This window comes from Saccostrea cucullata, unplaced genomic scaffold, assembly GCF_032062105.1.
Source record: "Saccostrea cucullata isolate Sc308-1 unplaced genomic scaffold, CSIRO_AGI_Scuc_v1 ctg4169, whole genome shotgun sequence".
NCBI classification, from domain to species: domain Eukaryota; kingdom Metazoa; phylum Mollusca; class Bivalvia; order Ostreida; family Ostreidae; genus Saccostrea; species Saccostrea cuccullata.
The window spans coordinates 15,001-42,899 of NW_026919217.1; the positions used below are offsets into that span (position 1 = coordinate 15,001).

Below are 27,899 nucleotides of genomic sequence, written 5' to 3' on the forward strand. Positions count from 1 at the left end.
CTAACGGAACTAAGAAGAGAAGGGGAGGCTGTACATTATAGAGGAAGATCACAGGACAGTGTAGATCACGTGACGTGGCTCTGGAGACACAGGGGATACAATAGACCTGACATCGTGAGATCCTGTATAGGTCTACATCCACACTGGGATATATACATCATCGACAACAAAACGTATAGAAGACCAAGTAAGAATGGACACGTTTGATTTTCTAGAAAAAAAGTTATCTCTGAATTTGGAACTTTATAAATTGTATATTAACTCAGTCAATTATTTTTGTTACCCGTGACCTTGTACAGAAAGGTTATATATATGAACTTTGCCTGTTGCCAAATCCGTTTAGTAATTTGAATAAATATTGCCTAAATCTACCTTGAACTTTGTTCAACATAAATTTAAAAATGACAGGTGTCAATTTTTCAGCTAAAATAAAGGAAAGTTTTGGGGTTTTGGGAGGTCGCAGTTCTTCCATTACAATATTTTTTCTTTCAAACACGACCACGTAACCTCCTTCAACTTTAACTACACTACAACGTTTGTGTTGAAAGAGGGTGTGTGTGTGTGTTGGGGAGGGGGGGGGATATACATACGTCCCAATGTTTATTTGTCTATATGATGTCATCATTTTTTTTAAAGTATGGCACACCCCCTCCTATTCCGCTACCCCCCCCCCCCTCCTTTCTTGTTTCGACGCCAATTGTAATCTTTTTTTTATTATTGGAGCCTTGTTTATTTGTATTTTGCAAATTTAAATGCCAGTTAAAGTATCAGTCTGTTTCTCTCCCTCGATTTCGTTTTAAATGTTGTAAAATTAAATTTGTTAAAATATTAATCCAAATCAAAATCATTTTCCTTTCTCTTTTACATGATTTTCATTTGGTTATTTTTTTAATGTATGTAAGTGTACATGTATTCCACATCATTTATTGTGAAAAGTGGTAAAAATGTTTCAGGTCGTATAAATTTGCTACCTGGTATGGCTGACAGGAGTTATCTCTCCATAATACGAACGAGTTATGTCGCGTTACATAGGCGATATACATGAATTCCTACCTTCATTTTAAAAGTTTCACCTTATTCCTTCCATGGACCTGTTAAATGCAAGAAGAGCTGATTGCTATAATGCCTTAAAACAATCGTTTCATCTTTTTAGTGCAAAATTTAGATCAAATTAACTTTAACAAGGAGCATTTGAGCGATTTATTTATAAAAATCCAGCTTTATCGTAAAATGACAGCAAAAAAATACTAACTGAAATGAGTAGAGACGATGAAAATCCAGGTATTGCACATACATGTATATAAAAGTTTGAATAGATGTGGGGATGAAATGAATATTTCTCATTCGATCCTTATATATGTCACGGGATCTAATCCCACTGAGGGACGTGAACACGTATTCCTAAATTAGACCGATTAAAACGAGGTCCCTTGTTGCGGAAGTTGCTGGCACAACAATGATCCCTCGCTGATCAATTGTCTTCATGCAGTACCAAGGTCAAATTGAAGCTCTCCGCGGCGGATGATTTGTCTATGTAACAGTGTATCAGTGAAATATATCCTGAAGTGAGACGTTTTAATCAACAAACACAAGACTCATCATTACATTACTCTGTACATTTACAAGCACTATTCATCGTTAATATATAGAGATATATAGAATAAGTAGGGAGTAGGGGGTTGGGGTTGTGAGGGGGGATGCAAAAACATGAATCTAATGATTTGGGTTTTTTTTCCATTGATCAAGACTGTGCTGACCAAGAAGTTGATTTTTTAATTGCTTGGGCACAAAAATACAGGAATTCCTTTAGAAGCTAAAACGAAATATATGACAGTGGATGGAAAAAAAACCGTAGACGGGGGGGGGGGGGGGGCAGCTCCGTTAAAGCCTCTTTGAATTCAATGCTAAGTATATGAAATGTTACAATTACTCATCCCCCGTCTTTCCCTGCAGTTTCTGCGAATTCTACTATGTATCATTGTGTATATGCTCTCCATGCAAGATCGCTTAATTACAAAATATGTCTTATTGATTTTTTTTCTTTTATTCCATCTCCTTGTCATTGGTGTACAGTGTAAAGAAAAAGATTGGAGTGCATGCTATGTAGTTAGACTGAATGTTAACAATTCATTTATTTTATTTAATTAATTAATTTGTTTGGTGATTCATAATTTATTTGTTTGTCATTTCAGGTAAAATCCATAGCTATGAGCCGAAAGTCAGATGTCTACTTTACTGTTTACTTATATCTGATAAATATCGGATTAATTTCATTGAACAATCACACAGAATCATAAAGGACAAAATCAGACAGAGGTATTTCCCTGATATTACTGATGACGGCTCGGTAGATCTCCCTGATGGAATCACAGATACACATGACGGTGTGATAACCTTTATATCAGACGATATCCGACATGACGTCATGTACGCCTTTGTTACTGAGTGTCTGGTGGAGGACAGTGACCTGGAGTTTTTCCTGACCACGGCGTCACGTGACGTGGTATATGAATACTGCAGAATCTGGAATTATAAGAGGAGTGAGGGAGAGAGATGTCTGTATGTACCGGACTATCCGGAGAAGATGTACGACCTCTTTATAGACAGTCTACAGCTGGATATCATCACACACTGCACCGTGTCTGACTGGAGGATTCGTGACAGGATCTGTAAACGTTGTAAGTATAACGTCTCCAAGATCTGTCTCTAGTTATGTGGTTTACTGATTTATGTAGTATTACCTCTGTGGCACTCTAGTAAAAATGTCATATTTCAGGGAGAATCTTCATCATTTTTTGATAAGATCCTCTATAGTAACTCTTTCATTTTCTTGATTTGTGTATAAAATACATATATTTATACCCCCCGCTTGAAAAGCGGGAGGGTATATAGTAATCGTTAATTCCGTCCGTCTGTACGTCTGTCCGTCCGTCCGTCTGTTACGCTTTGGGGTACCCATCTCTTATCCGCAACTCCTCTCATACCACTGAATGAAATTTGATGAAACTTTCACAGAATCTTTATTACATATTGCCATTGTGCACCTCCTATTTTACTTTTTGATCCGACACATATTTTGGGTTTCCCGGCCACAGGAAAACTTGTACTTTTTCACCAGTTATAACCATATGGGAGGCGGGGGGTATCATTTAGTGAGCTCATCGCTCACAGTACCTCTAGTTTTATCTGTTTTTCATTAGAGTAATCTTTCGAAAAAGCAAAATCAAAAGTATTAAATCTTATGTTATTACATGTGAATGTTTGATAAATACATTTAATGATTGGAAAATTATCTTAATTGTAACCCCTGTAAGTTAAGTGTATTTTTAAAATTTATAATTATAAGAATGAAATGTGGGTCTTATACGCAAGTTCTTTGTAAATCGGGCCAAGTTATCGAAAGTACCCGGTAGTCCATAAATATAGAGAAGAACATTTTTTATGCCAGTAATTTCAAACAGCATGAATAATTTCGCAGATTTTTCCCTTTGTTTTATTTTTCATGTTGGATTTAGAGGGAAAAGAATTTATATTGAGTGAAGATGATATTTTTTTATGCAATCGTTTAGAGATAAGGATTTAATTGTTAATTGTAACAAGCTTATTTAGAGAATCCGTGTTACCTGCTGAAGGAAAAAAGATGTGGTGACCCAGGAGTGGGATGGGGTCGAGGGGTCACTTTAATACGTGCAGGGGGGACAAAGGGACAAAGGGATCCGGGTTTTGGTAAAACATAAAATTTTCAAAATTAAAAGCCGCTTGAGATATCACCCGGAATTAAGTTTTACACCGACACAAAACATCAATTTACAACCTTGACCATGCCATTCAACAAGCTTAAACGCTTCCCGAAATATCGCGGAGAAACGTGCGGAAAAGTGTTAAAACAGACAGACTTTTCATTATTTACGACCTTGACATTTGACGTCAAAATCTCCCGTAGGCCATAGAGAAACGAGGTATAAAACGTCATTGCATAAGCTCAAATGCTTCTCAAGATATCGCGCGGAAAAGTGTGGAAAAATTTTAAGGTCAAAATCTGGTAAATGACTTTAGATCGATTTTGTGATGTTACATGTACTACATGTACAATGTAGATCTATTATGACATCACAATCCATTTCAACATTCTTTTTTCCGTCTTTACGGCATAAGTAGAATTATGTAGAAAATAGGGTAATTGCAAGGCATTCAATTAGAGTTTTCTTCATTTTTAATTGAAAATGACTGTTTAAAATATGGCTTTTCATCTTCTTTACCTACAAATTATGACCCGAAACACCTTATTTGACCAATCTAACGTTATAAAGCATCATTACAGGAATTAATTTCTGAAATTTGATAAATCTATCTACTAGGTATTTTTGATTTACTTGATCTTGACCTTAAAACAGACAAAATTCTTTTAATTTATAACTTAGACCTGTGAAATTTTGACCTCAAAATCAAAAGGAGTGTTTCTTTTGCCATTTGGAGTTTTTGTGTACAATGTACATGTAATTGTTAAAGCTTTAAGACTTCTTGATATACCGTAAGGAGAAATTTTATCGATTTCAACCTAAAATCAGGTATTTTAATTTCAGCGAGGGTAATTTTAGCGACTTTCATATGCTAACTAAAGAAGCTATTACAAATAATACGCAATTAATCTTTCACCGGTATTAAATTTTAGCATTGTTAGCACCCTCGCTAATAATGCCAAAATTAAATCCTCGTTAAAAATTCTTTTTATACGGTATATGGCTTAAAACGAAAGCGTTACAGAAAGACAGACATATAAACGAAAAGAACAACAGTCCGAAATTAATATATCCCACACAGCGAGGGATGAAAAACCAGGGAGAGACTTACAAAGGGAAATAAATAACCCGTTCCCGAAAATGTTGAAAGTAATTATCTGCCCTCGACTGGCAGGAAAATAAATAATCTGTACATGACCAAATCCACCCCCCCCCCACCATCACCACCATCACCTATTTAGAGTTTTTGATTGATGTTTTTCTTTTTTTCATTTTGCTTGTCAGATATCTGCCTTGAGTTAGTAAAGATGAAAATAAAATTGTGTCCTTCATCTACATTAAAATAAATAATTTGACTTGGAGAAAATAGCCAGCCCCCCCCAGCCCCTTCAGAATCAACTTGCCATTCCCTAACAAAATATGTTTTACATGTACATGCCAGTAAAGAGGATAATTATAATTAGACTCATGTTATGTTTAGTGAAGATACCCAAAGAAGTACTGCGTTGGAACATGGAAGCAAGAAAAAGGTTCGTCAAAATTTCAAATCAGGGGAGTGTGAACATGTGTCGAGCCAGAGGTATGATAGTGGGATGCGCAGGCGCAGGAAAATCAACTCTTCTTAGAAGACTTCAAAGGGAAAACAAAGAAGAAAACAAACAACCAACTGAGACAACCATCGGTCTTGATATTCACGAGGATTTGTTTGAAATTAAAAATGACACATTAATAGGTGATTTATTTTTAAATATGTTAAGCTGATATGTTTATAGATGGGGAAATTTCACTAAATCTAGAATTCATTTAAATTGAATTTCGATTAGAAACACAATCAATCTACAAATTGCAGTCCTTTTTTAAAAGACCAGCAGCTTGTTTTCAAAACGGATCATTCTGTTAATTTAAAACATGTATGATTTCATTTTATGCATAGGAATGTATTATCATCTGCAAATCTTTTCATACATTCTTTCAGATTTTGATAAAAATGGAATACAATCAAACAAGACTTCTAACAGCACAGATGGAAGACAGCTAATAAGTATGACGGATTTCGCTGGACAAGTAGCGTATTACGCGTGTCACCAGATTTATCTCTCCAGAAGAGCCTTTTATCTTGTAGTTGTTGACATGTCTAAAGAACTGGAGGAAAAAGCTATATCATACGACTCTGACAGGCACAACCCTATTGGATCTTTATTTCATGACTGGACATTTGCGGGTAAATACTCTCAATGAAAGAGGTTGTTATTTTGTACAGAGAACCATGTATACATCGTTGTCTATTTATAACAATTACTTCCATGGCATTTTAAGTCTACTTATATGAGTAAGAATCACCGTTTAACAGAATCGTATCACTTGATAATACAATTTTTTTGCAAGAATACTTTGTGTTTTGGCTGCAATCCATTAAAACCTATTGTGAGGATGGCAAGTCTGAGGAAAGTGGACGTGATGAAACCAAGGCCAACCCTGTTATCCTGATTGCCTCTCATCATGACTGTGTAAAGGTAAAGTGTTCTATGGCTTATCGGATGTCTCCTACCATCTTATCTCAAGCTAGGGATTTCTTGCTCTTTTTTATTTGAATTTTTTCTTGAAGAGAACTATATTCTTGTGTCAAGATTTTGCAATTTATATTGAATAGTATTGAGTTGAAAAATCATTAACAAAATTTATAAAACTCATGAAAGAAAGATATTCAGCAAAGTTACATCAGAGGAACATCAGTGAAACCATTTTGTCAGTTGATGTAAAGTAATTGTAGTGTTTGAAAATTACTCATTGATAATATATTTATTTCTGGTTTATAATAATCCATCTGCAGCATCTTTGAAAGCACATTTAAAACAGACGCATTATAAAAAAATATATATTTTGCCTAACGGGTTATATACCAATTTTCAAATAGCTTCATGAATTTTTATTATCTATCTGGCTAAGCTTTGTTAGTTAATAGTTAATGACAGATTTTGCGTTTTTCGTTCACATTAAAACATAGATAATTGACTTTTAAAGGAGAAGAACGAAACCACGGCAAATCAAACCACATTTTATGATGCACTAGAGAAATGCTTGCCTATTGAACATACATTGAATGATCATATTTCTCCCGCACGTTACTACGAGATTGAATGTCCACTGGGAGAATTGAATAAGCACCAGGAAGAAGGAATAGAACAAGTCAGAAACTGTATTGTGCACACGGCAAAAAGTCTTCCGCATTGGGGTGAAAAAATCCCACATATATGGTACTTGTTTGAGCAGTTTATTCAAGAAAACAAAATGAAGAGAATTGTCAGTAGGAAACTCCTACAAGCTGAAAAAGAATTAAATTTTCTTAAAGATAATGAATTGGATGATATGCTGAGATACTTTTCGGAGGTGGGCCAGATTATCTATTTTTCTGAATCTGTTCTGAGGCACAATATAATATTAGACGTTGGTTGGTTTGTAGACGCTTTTAAAAATATCATTACAGACCCTACTCACGCACGCTCAGCATGCAGTAGGGTGAAAGAGTGGGACATTTTTATGAAGAATGGAATGATTTCAGATTCAACACTGGTCAAGGTATGGAGGGAAAACAAAAAGGAATCGTATGTTCTTCAGAAGGATCATATTTTACCATACATGGAGAAACTTGGTATTCTTGCAAAAATGAAAACCCAAGAAATTGAGGTTAGAGACGCGGAATTGTTAGAGAATAGACAAGAGTCCTTGTACTACATCCCAAGTATCAATAAGACTGACTTCACAACAAAAGGCTTTCATTTCTTCAACAACGGATATAAAACTCCGATTTTGGTCTTTTCTTTCAAAACGTATATTCCACATTTCTTTTTCTTTAGACTTGTTGCAATATGTTTTTCGAAGTGGGAGTTATTAAGTAAGGACCGTCTCTGTAAAAACATTGCCTTTTACAAGGAAAAGGGGGGCGATATTAACATTGCTATTGCTGTTAATAAAACTTCCATTCAATTGCAAGCGTTTACTCCAGATGATAAAATCAATCTAACAAGCGCAGATACCAAGAAGATCAGAATTCAAATTGAACATTTGCTTCGGAAGGTTACCACTACTTTCCATCAACAAGTCCTCTATGAGGTTGGGTATCCGTGTAGAGACATAAATATCACTGAAGAAGATGAGCATTGCTTTTTATCAGAAAGAACAGTAGCCGAGCTAAACACGAATGAACGAGTTTGCCCGAATTTTATAAAGGAGGATCATGAAAAACATCAGATTGTTCGTGACGACCTGCTGCATTACTGGTACACGGTATGTACTTTAAATAGGGTATATTAAACGAAGCAGCATTTCGACTGGAGTAATTTTATGTATACTAGAACAAATACTATAACTAGAGAATTACATTTAAAGGGAAGTTGAGTTTTAATCTCCTTGTCACGAATAAGTAAAGGTGATTTAAAGACAATTGAAATGATCCATTTATTTCTTTGTTTTAAATTATATTGTTATGATTTTTGTTTCAGGGAGTTGATAGCAGAGCCCATTCTTCTTGGTGGTTGGACTAAAAGAAATTGATTGTAAAACGAAACAGTTTAAATGTACAAAGCGGGCTCTACTCTCCCTTATCATTTCTGTTTCACGCTGGTGGTCTATATAAATACGTATTGAAAGAAAAATTAATATGTATTGAATTAATTCTGCATTCATCTGTTGAGGTTGACTAAAAAAAATAACAGAATTAGACTCGGCCATTCAGTGAATTGAAAATCTACTGAAAGATCACATGTAGTGGAGAACAGATCTTTATCATTTAAGCATTAATATGATTACTTTATTGAATGCAAGTATTAATATTAACCTCGTATAAAAAAAACATATATATATATGAATATGTTTTAAACATTATATGTACATGTATTGTAATAGAAATGATACCCAACCCCATATATTTGTTTTAAAAAAGTTTAAGTTTAAATATTTCCATTTCTAATTTTTTTTCTCTGTGATAACTGTTTGAAAGTTTGGGGAATTTATTTCTTGATAATTCTGCCGGAATGTAAATTAGGCAGGTCGATAGGTCAGCAGCTAAGGAGGCCTAATATGCATGCAAATCTCGTGCGCATCTGTCTACGTGTCTGACGCTAAGGAGGCCAAATATGCATGTAAATCTCGTGCGTCTGCCTTTGTGTTTGACGTCAGTGTGAGAGGACTATTAAAATTGGCATGGAAGTCCTTGTGTATATCTATTAGTCTACATTTTAAATGTCTAAATCTACAATTTTATTTCACAATGGAATGGAAATATAAGAATTCGCTATCTAGTTTTGAGAGTATGCCAGGGACATCAACAAGAGTTGGAAACATGGGATAATTTTAGCATAACGGGCGAAGCCCGTTATGCAAATTATATTAGGGATAGTTTAAATCTTGTGGTGATATTTTGTTGGAACTGCATGTGGCGAATACGTTTTTCTTTTTCTCAGACAATTAACTTAAAAAAAAATTGCAACATTAAAAGGCAATGAAAGAAAACAAAAATTTCTGTAGTTACTAATTGATATCCGGGAACTAAAATTGTTATATATATTTTTAAAGAAAGATTAACAAGCACATTTCGATATTAAAATTGTTTTCTCATTAACACTCCATTTTAAAAACAGAGGAGGGCTAAACTAAATAAACGGATGTTTTCCTCTTCCAGTATTATTAAAGCAGCTGTTCAGATCCTCATCCTGCCCAGTTAAGAGTGTAAATAGTAGGTAGAGCTTTATCTTTTCAGGAAATTTTAGCTATGATACACAAAATAAACAGTGTTTCAAACGTACTGTAACAATGATTTGATTTTTGTGTTCTTTTACCATCGATTGAATTAAACTACATCAAGGATTACTTTAACATGATTTATTGAGTTTTTTGAATGCACTCTACAAAGCAAGAAATAAAGAAATCACTGGCCCCTGGATCATATATAAAATCTTAAAAACTTGTTAAAGTAAACTCTATATTCACATATGACAGCAGATTGATGATACAAAATTGGAAAGCATTTTCATTTTGGGCTGCTTAACCTCTAAAAAAATTCAACATCTAAGACATTTTTTGACTTAAGCTAAGATGTTTCATGATCCCGGGGCCTGGTTTTCTTTCTCATTTTTTTCTTATCCTCTAACTCTTTTTTTCTGTTAGGTGAAAGGTCCCACATATCATATTAATTGACAAGGCTATAGATTTGCAGACAAATTGACAGACAGGCAGAGATAAAGAAAAAAAAAGACAGGCAGATACACAACTTCTAATCACTTATTACAGAACCTTAAAAAACAATGTGATAGTATTGTGTTGTATTGTAATAGAGTTACGGTACATACTACTAAAAGATTAATAAATTTATAAGTAAGATGGTGAGTCGTTTAATTTATTTTTCACCTCTCATAAAAGGCATTTCAAGTAACAATTTCAAATTACAAATATAAATTAAATGCATTGATATATCATTTGAAGATATTTAGACGCAGTTTACTTTGATGCTATGTTTTCTTATGATCAAATTCACATAGATTCTATACTTCACTTAGTGTAGAGACACAGTTATATAAATCATTTGAATGCAGGTACGTATCTATCGGTGGATATTGTAATGATTCTAATAAATCGGTCCACTGCAAGGTTATACGCAAATGGATTCTAGTAAGTCTTTACACATAGATGTATCATTGAAAATAATCATTATTTCAAAATAGCTGCGATCCTGGTGAAATCTAAATTAAAATATTAGCTATCTTAAAGAATTCATCTTTTATCACAAAAATTAACATATTTCTTTCATGTACCTTGACTCTATTCAATACAATACACTACACTACTTCTCATTCTATATTTAAGCCCTTGTAATTGATGATTAGAGGGTGTATATTTTTTGTCTATACATGCTTCTATCCTTCTGTCTACCTGCCTGTTTGTCTATCTGTCTGTCTATTTGTCTGCAAAAGGTTAAGTCCTGACAATTAATTCTGATCATTAAGCTTTAGAGAGAGACAAGAGAGAGGTTGTCAAGAAAGAAATATGTCCGGAATGGAAATATCATTATGAGTTGATAATTACGTCGTTTGATTGAACTCCAAATAGATCAAGTCCTTCGGACGATTCTGTATAAACAGAGCTCCGGGTATCTTAGTAGGTATGCACACAAAAAATCCTCACTGCTCAATGGCTCTGAGTGCTAGCCATTGGTATAAATTTGCAGCCTTCCATCGGCAAGTGTTACCTCTTCATTTGAGTGAATGACTCCCGAATACCTTCGTAATTTATTTGAATTTCAGTCTTCAACTTCTTATAACCTGCGATCCGAAACTAATTATGATCTGAGATTACAAAAATTTCGTAGAAACTTATTCAAGACCTCTTTTCAGTATTCAGGTGTACATTTATTGAATAAACTTCCCCAACACATTAGATTCTCTCATTCTCTAAGAACATTCAAGCGTAATGTGTAAAAATTACATTATCAGCTGTCGTGCAATCATTGGAGCATAATACGATTTCAATATATTATATTGTACTGTTATTGTTAAGATGTGTCTGTATTTAATTACTCTATTCATAATTCAGTGATTGTAATTCTCAAACCTATATAACATGTACTTAATTGTATGTGATGAAGATGAATTGTATCTTCATGAAGTGTATATATTTTGTATTTGATATATGTACATATATATATATATATATACACTGTATATAGAGGGCTCTGGGGAAGAATAGTGCATGCACTAACCAGGTTACCTTCTTTAAATAAAGTTTTATTATTATTATTATAATTATTATAAATATATTTACTTTAAACACGTGTATCTTCAACATATGAATACACAAATGAATGTAAATCTATAGCATTAAAACCTCATAACACAGAAAGGTGTCAAAAGATTAAAATATGCAATTTATCTTGAAGCACAATTGTTGAACGCTGAGGAACTGCAACGTCACAACCTTAAATCAGACATAACGCTTACATTGACCAGAGAGTGTTACGTTGGCTCTTCCATAAACTCTACCTTTCACGAAAATTAATGAATGGGTTTGAAAATACAAATTACAATTGGCCTAAAAATACTTATTAGCAAATGACAGTAAGCATAAATTAAACTCAAGCTTGTTATTGAACGTCGGAATGCATTTTCTTAAAGAATTTATCTTTAATTTTTGAAGAAATGATCAACTTTTAGTAGCTGATTTTAACCCTCATTACTGTAAACATGGTATGAAAGATTTTCATGAACCCTGTCCCCACTCATGACCGGTAAATAAAAAGTGCAAGTCACCAGGTACGTTGAAACGTTAAATATGCAGGATGCCTCTCATGAAATCATGGGATAAAACATTGTAATTATCTAAGATCAGAAGGGATGAAAATTCGTCAGACATATATATAAAAAAAAGTTAAGTTGCATTTAAATATGTGACTATGCATTCCGAGCTGAAAAGATTATAACTTTAAAGAATACGTGCAAAATCACAATGTGCTTTTGTGATTAAAACAAACTTCTTTTTTTAAATTTTTTAAAGCCTTATCTTTGTCTAGTAATAACCATTCCCATTACTTGCATAAGAAAATCAGCAACTAATGTAATCATTTTCATTGATATTTAATCGTAAAAAAAATCTAGTTGAAAATTCAAATTCAGGATAAGGCTAGCACTGAGATTCGAACATGCATGAACGTTGTCATTAAAATCACTTCATATCTACTTGTTTAGTTATATATGCATGTCGGAGTGCTTCAATAAAAATGTAAATGTATTTATACACATTTTATAAATTGACAGTCAATGATATTATTTTAAAGTGGATACATGTACAAAATTTATATACATGTATAAGAGAGACAAAGAAAAAGAAAGAAAGAAAAAGATAGGGAGAGAGATCTTATGTCCATTGATTCTTTATATCAAAAGCACAATGTGATGGTCAAGCACTGAAGATTTCCGGCTAAGATACTCCTCGATTAAGATGAATATAGCTACGCTTTTATTTTCTTTATAACACATTTAATTGTTTAGAATAGAATAAGTACAACACACCTTTCTTCACTATCCCTGATATGTACATACTTCCTTCAATAAAGTCCTTGAGTTTTGAAATAGCTGGCGATTAGGTTTTTCTGTTATCTGATGGTTATTTGGTAGTTATTTGGAAAAGACTACACACATTCAAATGGCTCAGGTTCAGCGTGAGTACTATTTCTTTTTTTATTATTCAATTGCTTTTTATTCTTATTTTATAATTTATAAAATGGTCTCAAAGATACTATCAGAAAAATGATTTAAATTAAAAAAATACCTTCCTTTTAAAATTTGATTTTAGAATCATTGGTAATATGTACTCGTACATGTCTTACGTCACTGACCTCCTTCATACTTGAATTCATGAGACCATCTATGTTTGTGACTGTAATATGTCAATGGTCTCATGCTACAGTACTGTGCTGTATAATATTTAGGATTTTAAAGTATAAAATCTACATCTCATTGATACAAATAAAAATCAGTTTTAGTCTAATGCAGCAGTTATAATAGCTATTTCTACCTAGTGCATTTTCATACATTTTAAACTCTTGCATGAAATAGAAGTTTAAGGCCAAGATCTAATAACTTACTTGAGAAAGCATATTGATGCTAAATCAAATATGACGTCATAATTGATTTAAGCTTAATTTAAGTTTAATAGAAGTAATGTAGAAAAATAAAACTTTTTCAATGCACTCAAAACATGAAAAGTAACTCCAATATTTATATTCAATTTAAAATTACTTTGAAAAAAAGTTAAGTATGATTGAAAAAAAAAACTTTTTTTCTCAGAGACTGTAGACAATATTGCTACATTTCTTTTCACTGAGGTTGAAAAAAAACTCCGAAATTTATATGCAAATTTCAGCGTTCTTCATTCCAAATAAGTGTTACATGTTTTTACATCTAGTTAATCAAAAAATTATGTCCGAAAACATCTTATTTCACCGAGCATTATTTGTAAAGAGTCATTAAAAGAACGTGTTTCTCAAATTCGAAAAACCCAGCAGGCACCATCTTTGACTATATCTTGACGTTAACTGTGATATTTAAAATGATAAGAATATAATAAAGATGATGAAGATATTATTTTTGTGTTTAAAACAGCCCCTGCAGGAGGACCTCACAATGTTGTGGTAAGAAATATTAGATTACACTGTTCCATAACTTACATTGTTCTTTTTTCAATGAAAACTAACTGTCTGTTTAAAATGTAAATAAATTGCACATTTCTTTTAAGGCAAACATGTAAATATTTTATTTTGTTTGAGTTTAAAGAAATTGAAATAAGATATAATGGAAGAATTTACTAGTATTTGTCTCACTAAATTTGAAACAGACTAAATATACTATTTAAAAATCTGTTGTACATTTATGAATAGCGTATGTTTTTTTTCTAATTACTGACGATCTGTTTCAATTTTTGTTTTATTTATTTATTTCATTTTAGTGGTATGCGAAAGAAAGACACGTCGTTACATCACGTACGACAATACAAGATAAATGTATGTCCAAAAAAAATAAAATGAACGGTATAACAAAACATTTATTCACTGTGTTCTCGTGGATAATGCATTTTGTCAACCCTGAAACCAAACTGTCCGTCTTCGGCCTGAGGCAAACAACAGTTTGGTTCTTGGTTCTTACAAAATGCATGTTACCCTTAAACTCAGTTCATAAATATGTATTAATTCCCTGTGTTTTTAAATGCTTACACATATTTTTGAACAAACATTTAAAAGCAATCCAATATTATCTGATCATGATTATAGACATGTATTTCTTTCGAGGGGGAGGTGGGGGTAGCTTCATATATTTTTTTTAAATCTTGTTACTGTACTTCTTAATTTGTTTAAAACTATATTTAATTATCCTAACACAAAGGTGCCCAAATATTGAGTAAGAAATACATGTATAACTTTGTTCCCATAATAAGAAGTAACACCTACAACATAGAGTATGGCGTATATTCATACTTCTTTTAAAGTAGGTCATCACACATTATGTAAAATAGAGAATGACGTCAACTAATCTCTTTACAGTGAAAACTCACTAATCTGATGCCTACACAATTCGTTAAACTGTGAATTCCGACGATAGATTTCTTTCCAACTTTACAAATTTGCATGTAATTTTACACTGTGCAATTTGACATCCTCTCTACTCTGAAACATAATTTTTCTTCCAGAGCATGTCGGATTAACAGGTTTCACTGGTGTTATTCCTTTTTTAGGTCACACAGCCTGTCCCCGCAACGGTCGTCGTGTCTCAGCCTCCTCAGAGGGACTGGATGGTTCCAGCTACACTCACCTATTTGTGTTGCTTCTGGTCGACCGAAATTGAAGCTATTTATTCTGCATGCTGGGTTAGTGTACTTTGAAAGGTTGTCAAAACAATCTTCAAAGAAAATTATATAAGAGAAACTTGATCAACAAAGTTACTAGTTACATCAAACAAACACGTTTCAAATAAAAGGGCTAAAATTTGATGTGTCATTGAAAGCATATTAACTCGAGTAAGAAATATGTTCGATTCTAAAAAAATATTATTTATCATGACAATAACATTTCTTTATTTTTTTTTATCGAGGTTTCATTTAAAACAAATGGTGTAAAATACAAAATGATTTTTAATAAATGTTAAAATTATAAATGTTTCAAAGATGCATAATTTTAAATTTACAGGCAGAAGAAGCAGCATCTAGTTGCGACGTTCCAAAAGCGGAAGTTCAGTATAAACAAGTGCGCCTATTTGTCAACATATCCATAGCAGTCGGGTGAAAGGAAAAATAAACAAAGTGTAAACTTTTCAGGTGAATTTTTTTTCTCAGTATTCCCGTCTTACTTTTAAAATAGTCTTTAAAAAATTTACAAACATCCTTTTTGATTTTGTCTTTTTAAATTCATGAGTTATTGATACTCATACAATGATACCCCCCCCCCCCCCCAAAAAAAAAAAAAGAAAAGAAAAGAAAAGAAATAATTTAAAAACTGGCTGAGTAATTTTAAACACTAATCAGGGTTCTCCATGAGCTGTTTTACTGTGTTGCTCCCGACACAGTAAAATTTTCTCCGACACAGTAACAATTCAAATTTTATGCATGCGACACAGTAAAAATTTTGCCGACACAGTAAGATCTGTGATAATTATACAATCTAAACACACAAATTATTTCAAACTGAAACTTTAATCAAACATTTTACCGTCTCTCAATCCTAAAAATTAGGGTACTTAATCATGTTAATTACTAGGGCTTCACCTTGCATAATCAATTATCTCCTAGACCCTCGGCGGACTTTACGCATGACGAAACAGAGACAAATAATTTGTTTTCATACTTCCATGTTACGGTTACTTGGTAGTTGGAATAAAATACATTTTATTGTGTTTAAAAACTACTGTAGATCACTAAATTTTCGCGACACCTTATATTCGCGAGATAATCATTGACTCTTGATTAGCGAGACAAAATTTTCACGAATTGTGGTTATTGCTTTATATAATCTTAAGGAATACTATTATACGCGATAATTAAATTTTCGCGAGTACACTGTCTCGCGTAATTACGCGAAAATAAAGTTCTCGCGAATAAAAAGTGATTTACAGTATTTAAATATGTCTTTTTATAGAGCCACGGCGCTAGATTATGTTAGCCCTGTAAGTCAAACATAACACCGTACCAAAGTCATTTATTTGATGTAAATAAATTGCTGAAAATTTTTCAACATGTTCAAGGAACTTTTAAAAATATTTTACTGTTCTGAAGTTTCTTTTTTTTTAATGCGGTAACTTGATCAAGAAAACTGATAAATAATCACGGCAAATCTTTCGAAAATGTTAAGTAGTCAACTGTCTCGGTCAGAATTTCCTCTGCATTCAGAACGTGTTTTTACTTTTATCAATATGTACGACCATACCATTTGTGTAACGAATAAGCTATTTTGAAATAAGTGTGTGCATGCATTCTTTTGTACTTATAATAAATAGTGATTCAGTTGCGAGTTTGGTCGCGAAAATACCGCAAAAGTTTAGTGCTTCGCGTAAACTAAGCAACACAGTAAGAGAACCCTGACTAATTTAAGTGCATAGTATCTAACATTCTCATCTGACTGGTTTTCTTATTTTCGATCATGCAGTTCAAGAAACTCTGAAGATTATGCTACCTTACGTTTTTCTCCTTTTAGTATGTATAATAACTTTTCTGGTGACAAATGTCATCTTCATGACACAAGCAGCAGTCACGGTTTGGTTAACCGTTTCTGGTGTTAACAGATCAGGGACGGAACGTCAAAAGTGGTTTGTTCAGGGAATTCTCTTGTTTGCTGTTCGTTGACAAAGCCAGTTTAAAGACAATAAAAAGCCCTCGTCATATAATGAAGAGGGGAGGGGGGTCATTTTTCGAAAGCAAAAGATCTCACTCCCTGTCATTATTATACTACGAAATATACATGTTACACCCGGTATTTATTCGACGTCGAATAAGGACCATTTTGTCTGTAAAAAAAAAGTGTGAACCCCATAAAGATTTGCATACCCAACAAAAGGATTAATGACCCCAGTAGAATAATGACCCCATTGTGGATCAAAGTTAACATTTTCGGGGGGCAAATATAAAAATAGATAAAGAAACTTATTGGCCAGAATGCTCACCTGAGCTTTACTAAGAATAAATAAATGATATGTTTATTTCATTAAGATAATACAATCAATCATAGGTATTTTTAAATCAGTGCAATAATACAGAATCTAAAGGAGTAAAAGATTCATATAGACAGTTTTTATACAGATAAATACACTGAAACTTTTTTTTTAATCTGATATGTCTATTTTTTTTTCCCGGAATGCATATAGGGTGTCGGATACCCCAATGCTTAAAAGTGAAGAAAATGTTCAATGGGAGAGGAATTTAAAGTCGGAATTCACAGTATGTGGTACAAGACAGTTTTCACCGGAATTATAACTCTATAATGCTAGACAAAAACACAAAAAGTACTACACTGTACCAACACACACCTTAGCAACATGTTTTGAGGGTCAGGTCACCCTACTTTACTTCATACAATGTAACGATATTTTCAAGTTGAATGCTTAATATTTTAAAAGGTGAAAAGATATTTTCCTTGACTTGAAAAAATGTTTTGAGATCGTTTGGTCATCAGATAGAATTTCATGAGAGTATTTTTCAAATTAAGTACAATTATCATGTATTATAATTAATATTACTTTCACAATTTTACATTTAGTTGATGTTTAGATAGTAGTATTTTACACAAAAAAATTATAAGAGATTATTTTAGTTATTTTGAACGCATTCCAAAATCAAAACAGAAAATCTTTTTTTCTGTTTTAAGCATTTTGCCCTTAGGTATTGACAAAACTCAACAAATAACACAGTTTACAAGATATTTAATGGTGAATATCAAAAGTTTAAAGAACGCTAACCATCGTTTACATAGCTAGATTTTAAGGAGTAAATTTCCTCCCAAAAACTATCACTGAAACAGTTTTCACTACCACATTACAATTTGAAAATAGCACAAAATCTACAGAGTAAATTTCCTCTCAAAAATGACACAGATACAGTTAACATACAGTAGTCAATTCAAAAGCGACTATCCTTGATATAACAAGATTTTACGGAGTAAATTTCCTCCCGAAGAAAATAACTGAAACAGTATTCACTACAACAATTACAATTTGAAAATAGCACAAAATCTACAGAGTAAATTTCCTCTCTGAATTCACATTGGTGCATTGTACATTCAGTATTTCAAAGCCAAAGCAACCATCGTTCACATAGCTAGATTTTACGGAGTAAATTTCCTCCCAAAGGATATCACTGATACAGTGTTCACCACTACAGTTTCACTTTGAAAATAGCAAAAATCTACAGGGTAAATTTCCTCTCTAGATTTACATTGGTTCATTGCAGATTCAGTATTTCAAAACCAAAGAAACCATCGTTTACATAGCTAGATTTTACGGAGTAAATTTCCTCCCAAAGAATATCACTGATGCAGTGTTCACCACTACATTTCAAAATAGAAAAAAAAACTCTACAGAGTAGATTTCCTCCCTAAATTCACATGCATTGTACATTCAGTATTTCAAAACCAAAAAAACCATCGTTTACATAGCTAGATTTTACGGAGTAAATTTCCTCCCAAAGAATATCACTAATACAGTGTTCACCACTACAAATACAATTTGAAAATAGCAAAAATCTACAGGGTAAATTTCCTCTCTAAATTCACATTGGTTAATTGCACATTCAGCATTTCAAAGCAAAAGAAACCATCGTTTACACAGCTAGATTTTACGGAGTAAATTTCCTCCCAAAGAATATCACTGATACGGTGTTCACCACTACATCTCAAAATAGAAAAAAACTCTACAGAGTAAATTTCCTCTTAAAATGCACGTCGGGGCATTGTACATTCAGTATTTCAAAGCCAAAGCAACCATCGTTTACATAGCTCGATTTTACGGAGTAAATTTCCTCCCAAAAACTATCACCGAAACAGTTTTCACTACCACATTACAATTTGAAAAAGGCAAAAATCTACAGGGTAAATTTCCTCTCTAAATTCACATTGGTTAATTGCACATTCAGTATTTCAAAGCAAAAGAAACCATCGTTTACACAGCTAGATTTTACGGAGTAAATTTCCTCCCAAAGAATATCACTGATACGGTGTTCACCACTACATTTCAAAATAGAAAAAAACTCTACAGAGTAAATTTCCTCTTAAAATGCACGTCGGGGCATTGTACATTCAGTATTTCAAAGCCAAAGCAACCATCGTTTACATAGCTCGATTTTACGGAGTAAATTTCCTCCCAAAAACTATCACCGAAACAGTTTTCACTACCACATTACAATTTGAAAAAGGCAAAAATCTACAGGGTAAATTTCCTCTCTAAATTCACATTGGTTAATTGCACATTCAGTATTTCAAAGCAAAAGAAACCATCGTTTACACAGCTAGATTTTACGGAGTAAATTTCCTCCCAAAGAATATCACTGATACGGTGTTCACCACTACATTTCAAAATAGAAAAAAACTCTACAGAGTAAATTTCCTCTTAAAATGCACGTCGGGGCATTGTACATTCAGTATTTCAAAGCCAAAGCAACCATCGTTTACATAGCTCGATTTTACGGAGTAAATTTCCTCCCAAAAACTATCACTGAAACAGTTTTCACTACCACATTACAATTTGAAAAAGGCAAAAATCTACAAGGTAAATTTCCTCTCAAAAATGACACTGATACAGTTAACATACAGTAGTCAATTCAAAAGCGACTATCCTTGATATAACAAGATTTTACGGAGTAAATTTCCTCCCGAAGAAAATCACTGAAACAGTATTCACTACAACAATTACAATTTGAAAATAGCACAAAATCTACAGAGTAAATTTCCTCTCTGAATTCACATTGGTGCATTGTACATTCAGTATTTCAAAGCCAAAGCAACCATCGTTCACATAGCTAGATTTTACGGAGTAAATTTCCTCCCAAAGGATATCACTGATACAGTGTTCACCACTACAGTTTCACTTTGAAAATAGCAAAAATCTACAGGGTAAATTTCCTCTCTAGATTTACATTGGTTCATTGCAGATTCAGTATTTCAAAACCAAAGAAACCATCGTTTACATAGCTAGATTTTACGGAGTAAATTTCCTCCCAAAGAATATCACTGATGCAGTGTTCACCACTACATTTCAAAATAGAAAAAAAAACTCTACAGAGTAAATTTCCTCCCTAAATTCACATGCATTGTACATTCAGTATTTCAAAACCAAAAAAACCATCGTTTACATAGCTAGATTTTACGGAGTAAATTTCCTCCCAAAGAATATCACTGATACAGTGTTCACCACTACAAATACAATTTGAAAATAGCAAAAATCTACAGGGTAAATTTCCTCTCTAAATTCACATTGGTTAATTGCACATTCAGCATTTCAAAGCAAAAGAAACCATCGTTTACACAGCTAGATTTTACGGAGTAAATTTCCTCCCAAAGAATATCACTGATACGGTGTTCACCACTACATCTCAAAATAGAAAAAAACTCTACAGAGTAAATTTCCTCTTAAAATGCACGTCGGGGCATTGTACATTCAGTATTTCAAAGCCAAAGCAACCATCGTTTACATAGCTCGATTTTACGGAGTAAATTTCCTCCCAAAAACTATCACCGAAACAGTTTTCACTACCACATTACAATTTGAAAAAGGCAAAAATCTACAGGGTAAATCTCCTCTCTAAATTCATATTGGTTAATTGCACATTCAGTATTTCAAAGCAAAAGAAACCATCGTTTACACAGCTAGATTTTACGGAGTAAATTTCCTCCCAAAGAATATCACTGATACAGTGTTCACCACTACAAATACAATTTGAAAATAGCAAAAATCTACAGGGTAAATTTCCTCTCTAAATTCACATTGGTTAATTGCACATTCAGCATTTCAAAGCAAAAGAAACCATCGTTTACACAGCTAGATTTTACGGAGTAAATTTCCTCCCAAAGAATATCACTGATACGGTGTTCACCACTACATCTCAAAATAGAAAAAAACTCTACAGAGTAAATTTCCTCTTAAAATGCACGTCGGGGCATTGTACATTCAGTATTTCAAAGCCAAAGCAACCATCGTTTACATAGCTCGATTTTACGGAGTAAATTTCCTCCCAAAAACTATCACTGAAACAGTTTTCACTACCACATTACAATTTGAAAAAGGCAAAAATCTACAAGGTAAATTTCCTCTCAAAAATGACACTGATACAGTTAACATACAGTAGTCAATTCAAAAGTGACTATCCTTGATATAACAAGAATTTACAGAGTAAATTTCCTCCCGAAGAAAATCACTGAAACAGTATTCACTACAACAATTACAATTTGAAAATAGCACAAAATCTACAGAGTAAATCTCCTCTCTGAATTCACATTGGTGCATTGTACATTCAGTATTTCAAAGCCAAAGCAACCATCGTTCACATAGCTAGATTTTACGGAGTAACAGTTTTCACTACCACATTACAATTTGAAAAAGGCAAAAATCTACAAGGTAAATTTCCTCTCAAAAATGACACTGATACAGTTAACATACAGTAGTCAATTCAAAAGCGACTATCCTTGATATAACAAGAATTTACAGAGTAAATTTCCTCCCAAAGAAAATCACTGAAACAGTATTCACTACAACAATTACAATTTGAAAATAGCACAAAATCTACAGAGTAAATTTCCTCTCTGAATTCACATTGGTGCATTGTACATTCAGTATTTCAAAGCCAAAGCAACCATCGTTCACATAGCTAGATTTTACGGAGTAAATTTCCTCCCAAAGGATATCACTGATACAGTGTTCACCACTACAGTTTCACTTTGAAAATAGCAAAAATCTACAGGGTAAATTTCCTCTCTAGATTTACATTGGTTCATTGCAGATTCAGTATTTCAAAACCAAAGAAACCATCGTTTACATAGCTAGATTTTACGGAGTAAATTTCCTCCCAAAGAATATCACTGATGCAGTGTTCACCACTACATTTCAAAATAGAAAAAAAAAACTCTACAGAGTAAATTTCCTCCCTAAATTCACATGCATTGTACATTCAGTATTTCAAAACCAAATAAACCATCGTTTACATAGCTAGATTTTACGGAGTAAATTTCCTCCCAAAGGATATCACTGATACAGTGTTCACCACTACAAATACAATTTGAAAATAGCAAAAATCTACAGGGTAAATTTCCTCTCTAAATTCACATTGGTTAATTGCACATTCAGCATTTCAAAGCAAAAGAAACCATCGTTTACATAGCTAGATTTTACGGAGTAAATTTCCTCCCAAAGAATATCACTGATACGGTGTTCACCACTACATCTCAAAATAGAAAAAAACTCTACAGAGTAAATTTCCTCTTAAAATGCACGTCGGGGCATTGTACATTCAGTATTTCAAAGCCAAAGCAACCATTGTTTACATAGCTCGATTTTACGGAGTAAATTTCCTCCCAAAAACTATCACTGAAACAGTTTTCACTACCACATTACAATTTGAAAAAGGCAAAAATCTACAGGGTAAATTTCCTCTCAAAAATGACACTGATAAAGTTAACATACAGTAGTCAATTCAAAAGCGACTATCCTTGATATAACAAGATTTTACGGAGTAAATTTCCTCCCGAAGAAAATCACTGAAACAGTATTCACTACAACAATTACAATTTGAAAATAGCACAAAATCTACAGAGTAAATTTCCTCTCTAAATTCACATTGGTGCATTGTACATTCAGTATTTCAAAGCCAAAGCAACCATCGTTTACATAGCTAGATTTTACGGAGTAAATTTCCTCCCAAGGAATATCACTGTTACAGTGTTCACCACTACAATAAGACTTTGAAAATAGCAAAAATCTACAGGGTACATTTCCTTTCTAAATTAAAATTGGTTCATTGCACATTCAGTATTTCAAAGCCAAAGAAACCATCGTTTTCATAGCTAGATTTTACGGAGTAAATTTCCTCCCAAAGAATATCACTGATGCAGTGTTCACCACTACATTTCAAAATAGAAAAAAAAAAACTCTACAGAGTAAATTTCCTCCCTTAATTCACATTAGTGCATTGTACATTCAGTATTTCAAAGCCAAAGCAATCATCGTTTACATAGCTAGATTTTACGGAGTAAATTTCCTCCCAAAGAATATCACTGATGCAATGTTCACCACTACAAATACAATTTGAAAATAGCAAAAATCTACAGGGTAAAATTTCCTCTCTAAATTCACATTAGTTAATTGCACATTCAGCATTTCAAAGCCAAAGCAACCATCGTTTACACAGCTCGATTTTACGGAGTAAATTTCCTCCCAAAGACTATCACTGATATAGTGTTCACAACTACATTACAATATGAAAATAGCAAAAATCTAGAGAGTAATTTTCCTCTCAAAATGACATTCATACAGTAAACATACAGTAATCAATTCAAAAGCAAATAGCATTCAACGAGCGGAGGGGGTTCAATGCGCATGCAGTAGCATGTTGACGTCACAAACAATATCTGAAAGTACGTTGAAAATTGTATTGTCCAGTCTATATCCGAGAAGGAAAAAAATGGAGAATTGGGCAAGTCTCTCTCTTGATTATTGTCAAACAATTTGATTTCAAACACATCCATCACATTTACTTTCTTTGACCGAAGCTCCACTTCTATGCTTTCCTTATGGCTGATACAATTGAACACTAGCTGAATGCATTTCCAACATGTCCAAAGGAAATCTGGCCGCCATATTTTGAACAAATCCATAGTTGACCTATTGATAAAATCTTTAGACTCGTACTGTAAATCATCTCATATTATTTTTTCTAAACTTTCAATTTTTCAAAACCCATGGGCTTTATTTCTTTAGGCATGCTGGATTACATGTTGCGCACCACAGTCGAGCAGTGGTGCTTGCACAATTTTTGTAAAATCGAAAAAGAGTCTTTCCGTTGGTTTTTCGTATGAAAATTTCATTCATCTAAAGAACACGTATATATACCCCCAGTCTACACACACATTTAGACAAACTATAAGACAAGATAGATTTTATTTGAGGATGATGTCAATTTTCTCATATAAATCCAGATCATATACTTTTGCATTAAACACGATTTTGAATTCAGATTAGTTCAGACAGTACATTTGCAATTAAAACACTAATTACTAACGCCAAAAGGGGAGTTCAGAGAGGTAAATGATAACATGTACGAGGGGTTATCAAAAAGTTCGTGGACTGAGGCTATAAAATTAGTACTATGCCGTCTGTGCTTTCAAAATTTATATGGAACATAAAACAACAAAAAATGAATAAATGTTGAAAATTTTAGCCTGATACGTTCATTATTTTCAAATTATTATAAAATGAAAACGACAATATATGATCACCCGGCGCTGTCGTCTTTTATTTTCATGACGTCCGATAACGTCATTGTTTTTTCATTGTCCGCTTCTTCTACCTCATACAATTACTTGATGAGAAATCCGGGAGCTGAGTAAAGACTTAAACCTGCCTTGTTTATATGACTTTACAATGTCATGAACAGTGGCCTTCAAAGAATATAATATTCCAAATGGATTAATACATTGGGAGAGATCCGCGCTTCATTGTGCCGGCATATTTTGCTTTTTGGAGGTAAATATCTACAACGCATGATCAACGTCATTTTTGACGTGATTGATTTTTCACTCCTTGACTGCACATCGACATTAACTGTTTATCCCTTTTCTCTCTGAATCTATTTTGACATTAAAAGACAAGTACTCTGGATGCTTCTTATTTCTCTGTAGCCAGTTTCAACATATTTTAGTTCTACATAAGTTTTTTCAGGGACAAAACTTTATAGAATGTTGGAAACGGAAACCCCTCCCCCCTTTGACGTCATTTCAAGGCCTCATTTGTTTGGACATTCCGTGTAAAATTTGCGATAAAATTTTATAGAACTTTCAGAATGAAGTGAAAATTTCGTATTTTATGGAACAACTGTGTCCAGACACATACCTGTTTTAACGGAATTTTTGGAAGTCAAATGACCATATCAAAAGAATTTTTTCTCAGTTACACATAGGTCGCAAAACGTCGTGTTCGAGGTTGCGCCGCCTGGACATACCATTGCTTACAAAAACATCACTAATTTATTAAAAAATAAAATTTATGATTTATGGTTTATTCTTTAGATAGAAAAGATGATGCTTACTAGATATATTAAAATTCATTGATGTGCTTAAAGCGGTTTAAATTTTATGACGCTAGTCCACGAACCTTTTGATAACCCCTCGTACATGCAGGTAGTTTTACTGCAAATAAAATGATCGCTAAAGTGTTTAGCATTTCACACAATAAAGAGAGCAACCACCTAGATCAAGGATCGAAATCCTCATGTAACTGTAGATAGGGACAGAATTCATATGCCAGACACTACCTTAATTACACTTATCGTAACATATACATATATCATTGTAAATTTACCTTTATTATTCAACGTTTGGTCTTTGTTTCGTTATTTCTCCATTCATCAGAAAACAGTCACTTTTATATCCAGTCGTCACTTAAACCACTCCTGAAATAATAGCGATCACTTATTGAGGGGCAGTCTAACTTGGTTTTCTTTCTCTAACTTGCTTCGTGTTCTCTGCGACTTTGAAGTGGATAAGCCACTGGGCACAATGCAAATATCCCATGCCGCCAATTTCAAAACTGCCTTTCACACAAATCATCATGTGGGGTAAATAACGGGAAACGGAAAAATAAACTGTTTTCACACAGAACTTGAAAACAAATTCATTGTTTCCAAGATAAATGAATGAATTAGCGTCAATAGGTTGTTGTGAGAGAAAATTGAGATGGTCTGTTTCTTATTTCATCATTTTCTTTTCCGGTGCGTGAATCCCCGCTGTTACACTTGTAATCAACCCCTTGTATTGGATAGAGCTGCGGCCATGTCATAATATTCTGACCTAAACCAAGCTGTAAGTTCACATTTTTCACCATCAAAATCTAAGCCCGACAAAATCACAGGTCGCCCTATTTACATTTTGTTGATATGTAACATATACTCAGTACTCTGCTGCAATTGCATAAACATTATCTTCTCATGCAGCAGTAACCGAGATTGAGGTTTCAAAGATGTGATAAAAATCATGGACTGTTATTCTTTTTAGTAGATCTATCGACACTAACACCATGAGGTCAAAAAAGAGAAAAATATACTTTAGAAAATGCTAACGCAAAAGCAATACTGATAAAACTTGTTTTGAACTTTTAATTTTAAAAACTCAAATAATGTAAATCATTTAAAATAGAAAAAATATATATCGCCTTCCTTTTTATATGCCTGTATTTTCTATTCCTAACTGTTATTTATTATTTACGACTTGTATTCGATAATGGTGTATTGGGTCTTATACATCTGATCTTAATTACTAAGACTGTTATTCTTAAATTTTGTAAGCATCTAGATATATTATCTATCAAACCTGAAAGTGCAAGCTGACCTCTGAGAAATTGTCAATAATGTAAATCCATTGAAGTTTATCCATTTTACTATTTACATGTTTTACATATACTCTACTGCTACATGTATCGCATATGCATGTATAATTATTTCATGTGACAGTAATAAATTAATACATTATTGAAAATGTTTATTTTTCAGGATGTTACAAAAATATGAATAGTTAACATTAACATGCAAAGAAATCTTGTCCGATTGACGCGCACCGATGAAGTCAATAAAAGTGTTATTGATGCAAATCACCCATATTCCCCAAACGCTGGCAAGACAGTTTACGGCAGTTTACTAAGAGAAATAAAATTATATGGAAATACGTAAATAAAAAATTGAAAGACAGCTTATTTCTACTAACGATATAGTTTACTACAATTAATAATTATTATAACTTTCTTTTTCTTTAATTTACGTTTTTCAGTATTTGATTAATATGAACCCCCCCCCCTAAAAAAAGAATGGGTGCAAAGGCTTCTTAATAACTAGTTTTGTTCTTTTGTTTTAAACCCAATTAACTTAAGACATTAATTGCCTCGCCAAGATTTCTCGGGGAAGTTTCACAGATTAACGTTAATTCGGCTTTTATTGAGTTCGCTCTCCGGATAGAATGCTAAGGTTTTCTTTGCATGTTTCCTTTCTTAGAAAGGATATCTATCTATATTGCTAAAAACAACTTTTAAAAATATATAACAAAAATAAAATAATTAATAAGGAAAAAGCAATACTGATAAAATTTTGTTCTGGACTTATAAATTCAAATTTATATGTATATCATTTTTAAAATTAAAAAAAAAAATGCATTCTTTTATTTAAGCATAATTTTTCTTGATATCTAGGCAATAAAGTGTATTTTTTCATTTAATTGAGTGACTGAAAGTAATGGCGATCGACTTCTGCAGGATGGGCAATGTGATACCTCCATAGACATAAAGAATACATGCTGAGCACATATTGCTCCTAATCGAGAATTAATGGGTGGAAGATCTGATAACCATATGTACTTTACTATGTGGGATTGTTTTGCATAACATGGAA

At 33.0% G+C, this 27,899-nt stretch overlaps 2 protein-coding genes across 2 annotated transcripts in view; both read left to right on the forward strand.

Moving 5' to 3' along the window:
- LOC134282544 (uncharacterized) overlaps nt 1-9,030 on the forward strand; it is a 10,281-nt gene extending 1,251 nt beyond the window's left edge. The window contains exons 3-9 of the mRNA XM_062764948.1: nt 1-187; nt 2,193-2,678; nt 5,221-5,472; nt 5,716-5,961; nt 6,126-6,253; nt 6,762-8,024; nt 8,240-9,030. The exon at nt 1-187 is cut by the window's left edge and continues 53 nt beyond it. Coding sequence (XP_062620932.1) covers nt 1-187; nt 2,193-2,678; nt 5,221-5,472; nt 5,716-5,961; nt 6,126-6,253; nt 6,762-8,024; nt 8,240-8,281 — 2,604 coding nt within the window. The 3' untranslated portion in view covers nt 8,282-9,030. The remainder of the gene's footprint in view (nt 188-2,192; nt 2,679-5,220; nt 5,473-5,715; nt 5,962-6,125; nt 6,254-6,761; nt 8,025-8,239) is intronic.
- Nucleotides 9,031-12,858: 3,828 nt separating this feature from the next.
- Nucleotides 12,859-15,579, forward strand: LOC134282525 (proline-rich transmembrane protein 1-like). Its single transcript, XM_062764931.1, has 4 exons — nt 12,859-12,945; nt 13,889-13,917; nt 15,015-15,146; nt 15,466-15,579. The coding sequence occupies exons 1-4, from the start codon at nt 12,930-12,932 to the stop codon at nt 15,559-15,561; spliced, it is 273 nt and encodes a 90-aa protein (XP_062620915.1). The 5' UTR covers nt 12,859-12,929; the 3' UTR covers nt 15,562-15,579.
- The last annotated feature ends 12,320 nt before the right edge of the window (nt 15,580-27,899 follow it).

What these genes read in the sequence shown, in the direction of transcription:
- LOC134282525 (XM_062764931.1), top strand. An exon ending in GAGGACCTCACAATGTTGTG is followed by an intron (nt 13,918 to 15,014) that starts GTAAGAAATATT and finishes TTCCTTTTTTAG; the next exon opens with GTCACACAGCCTGTCCCCGC. An exon ending in CTATTTATTCTGCATGCTGG is followed by an intron (nt 15,147 to 15,465) that starts GTTAGTGTACTT and finishes TTAAATTTACAG; the next exon opens with GCAGAAGAAGCAGCATCTAG.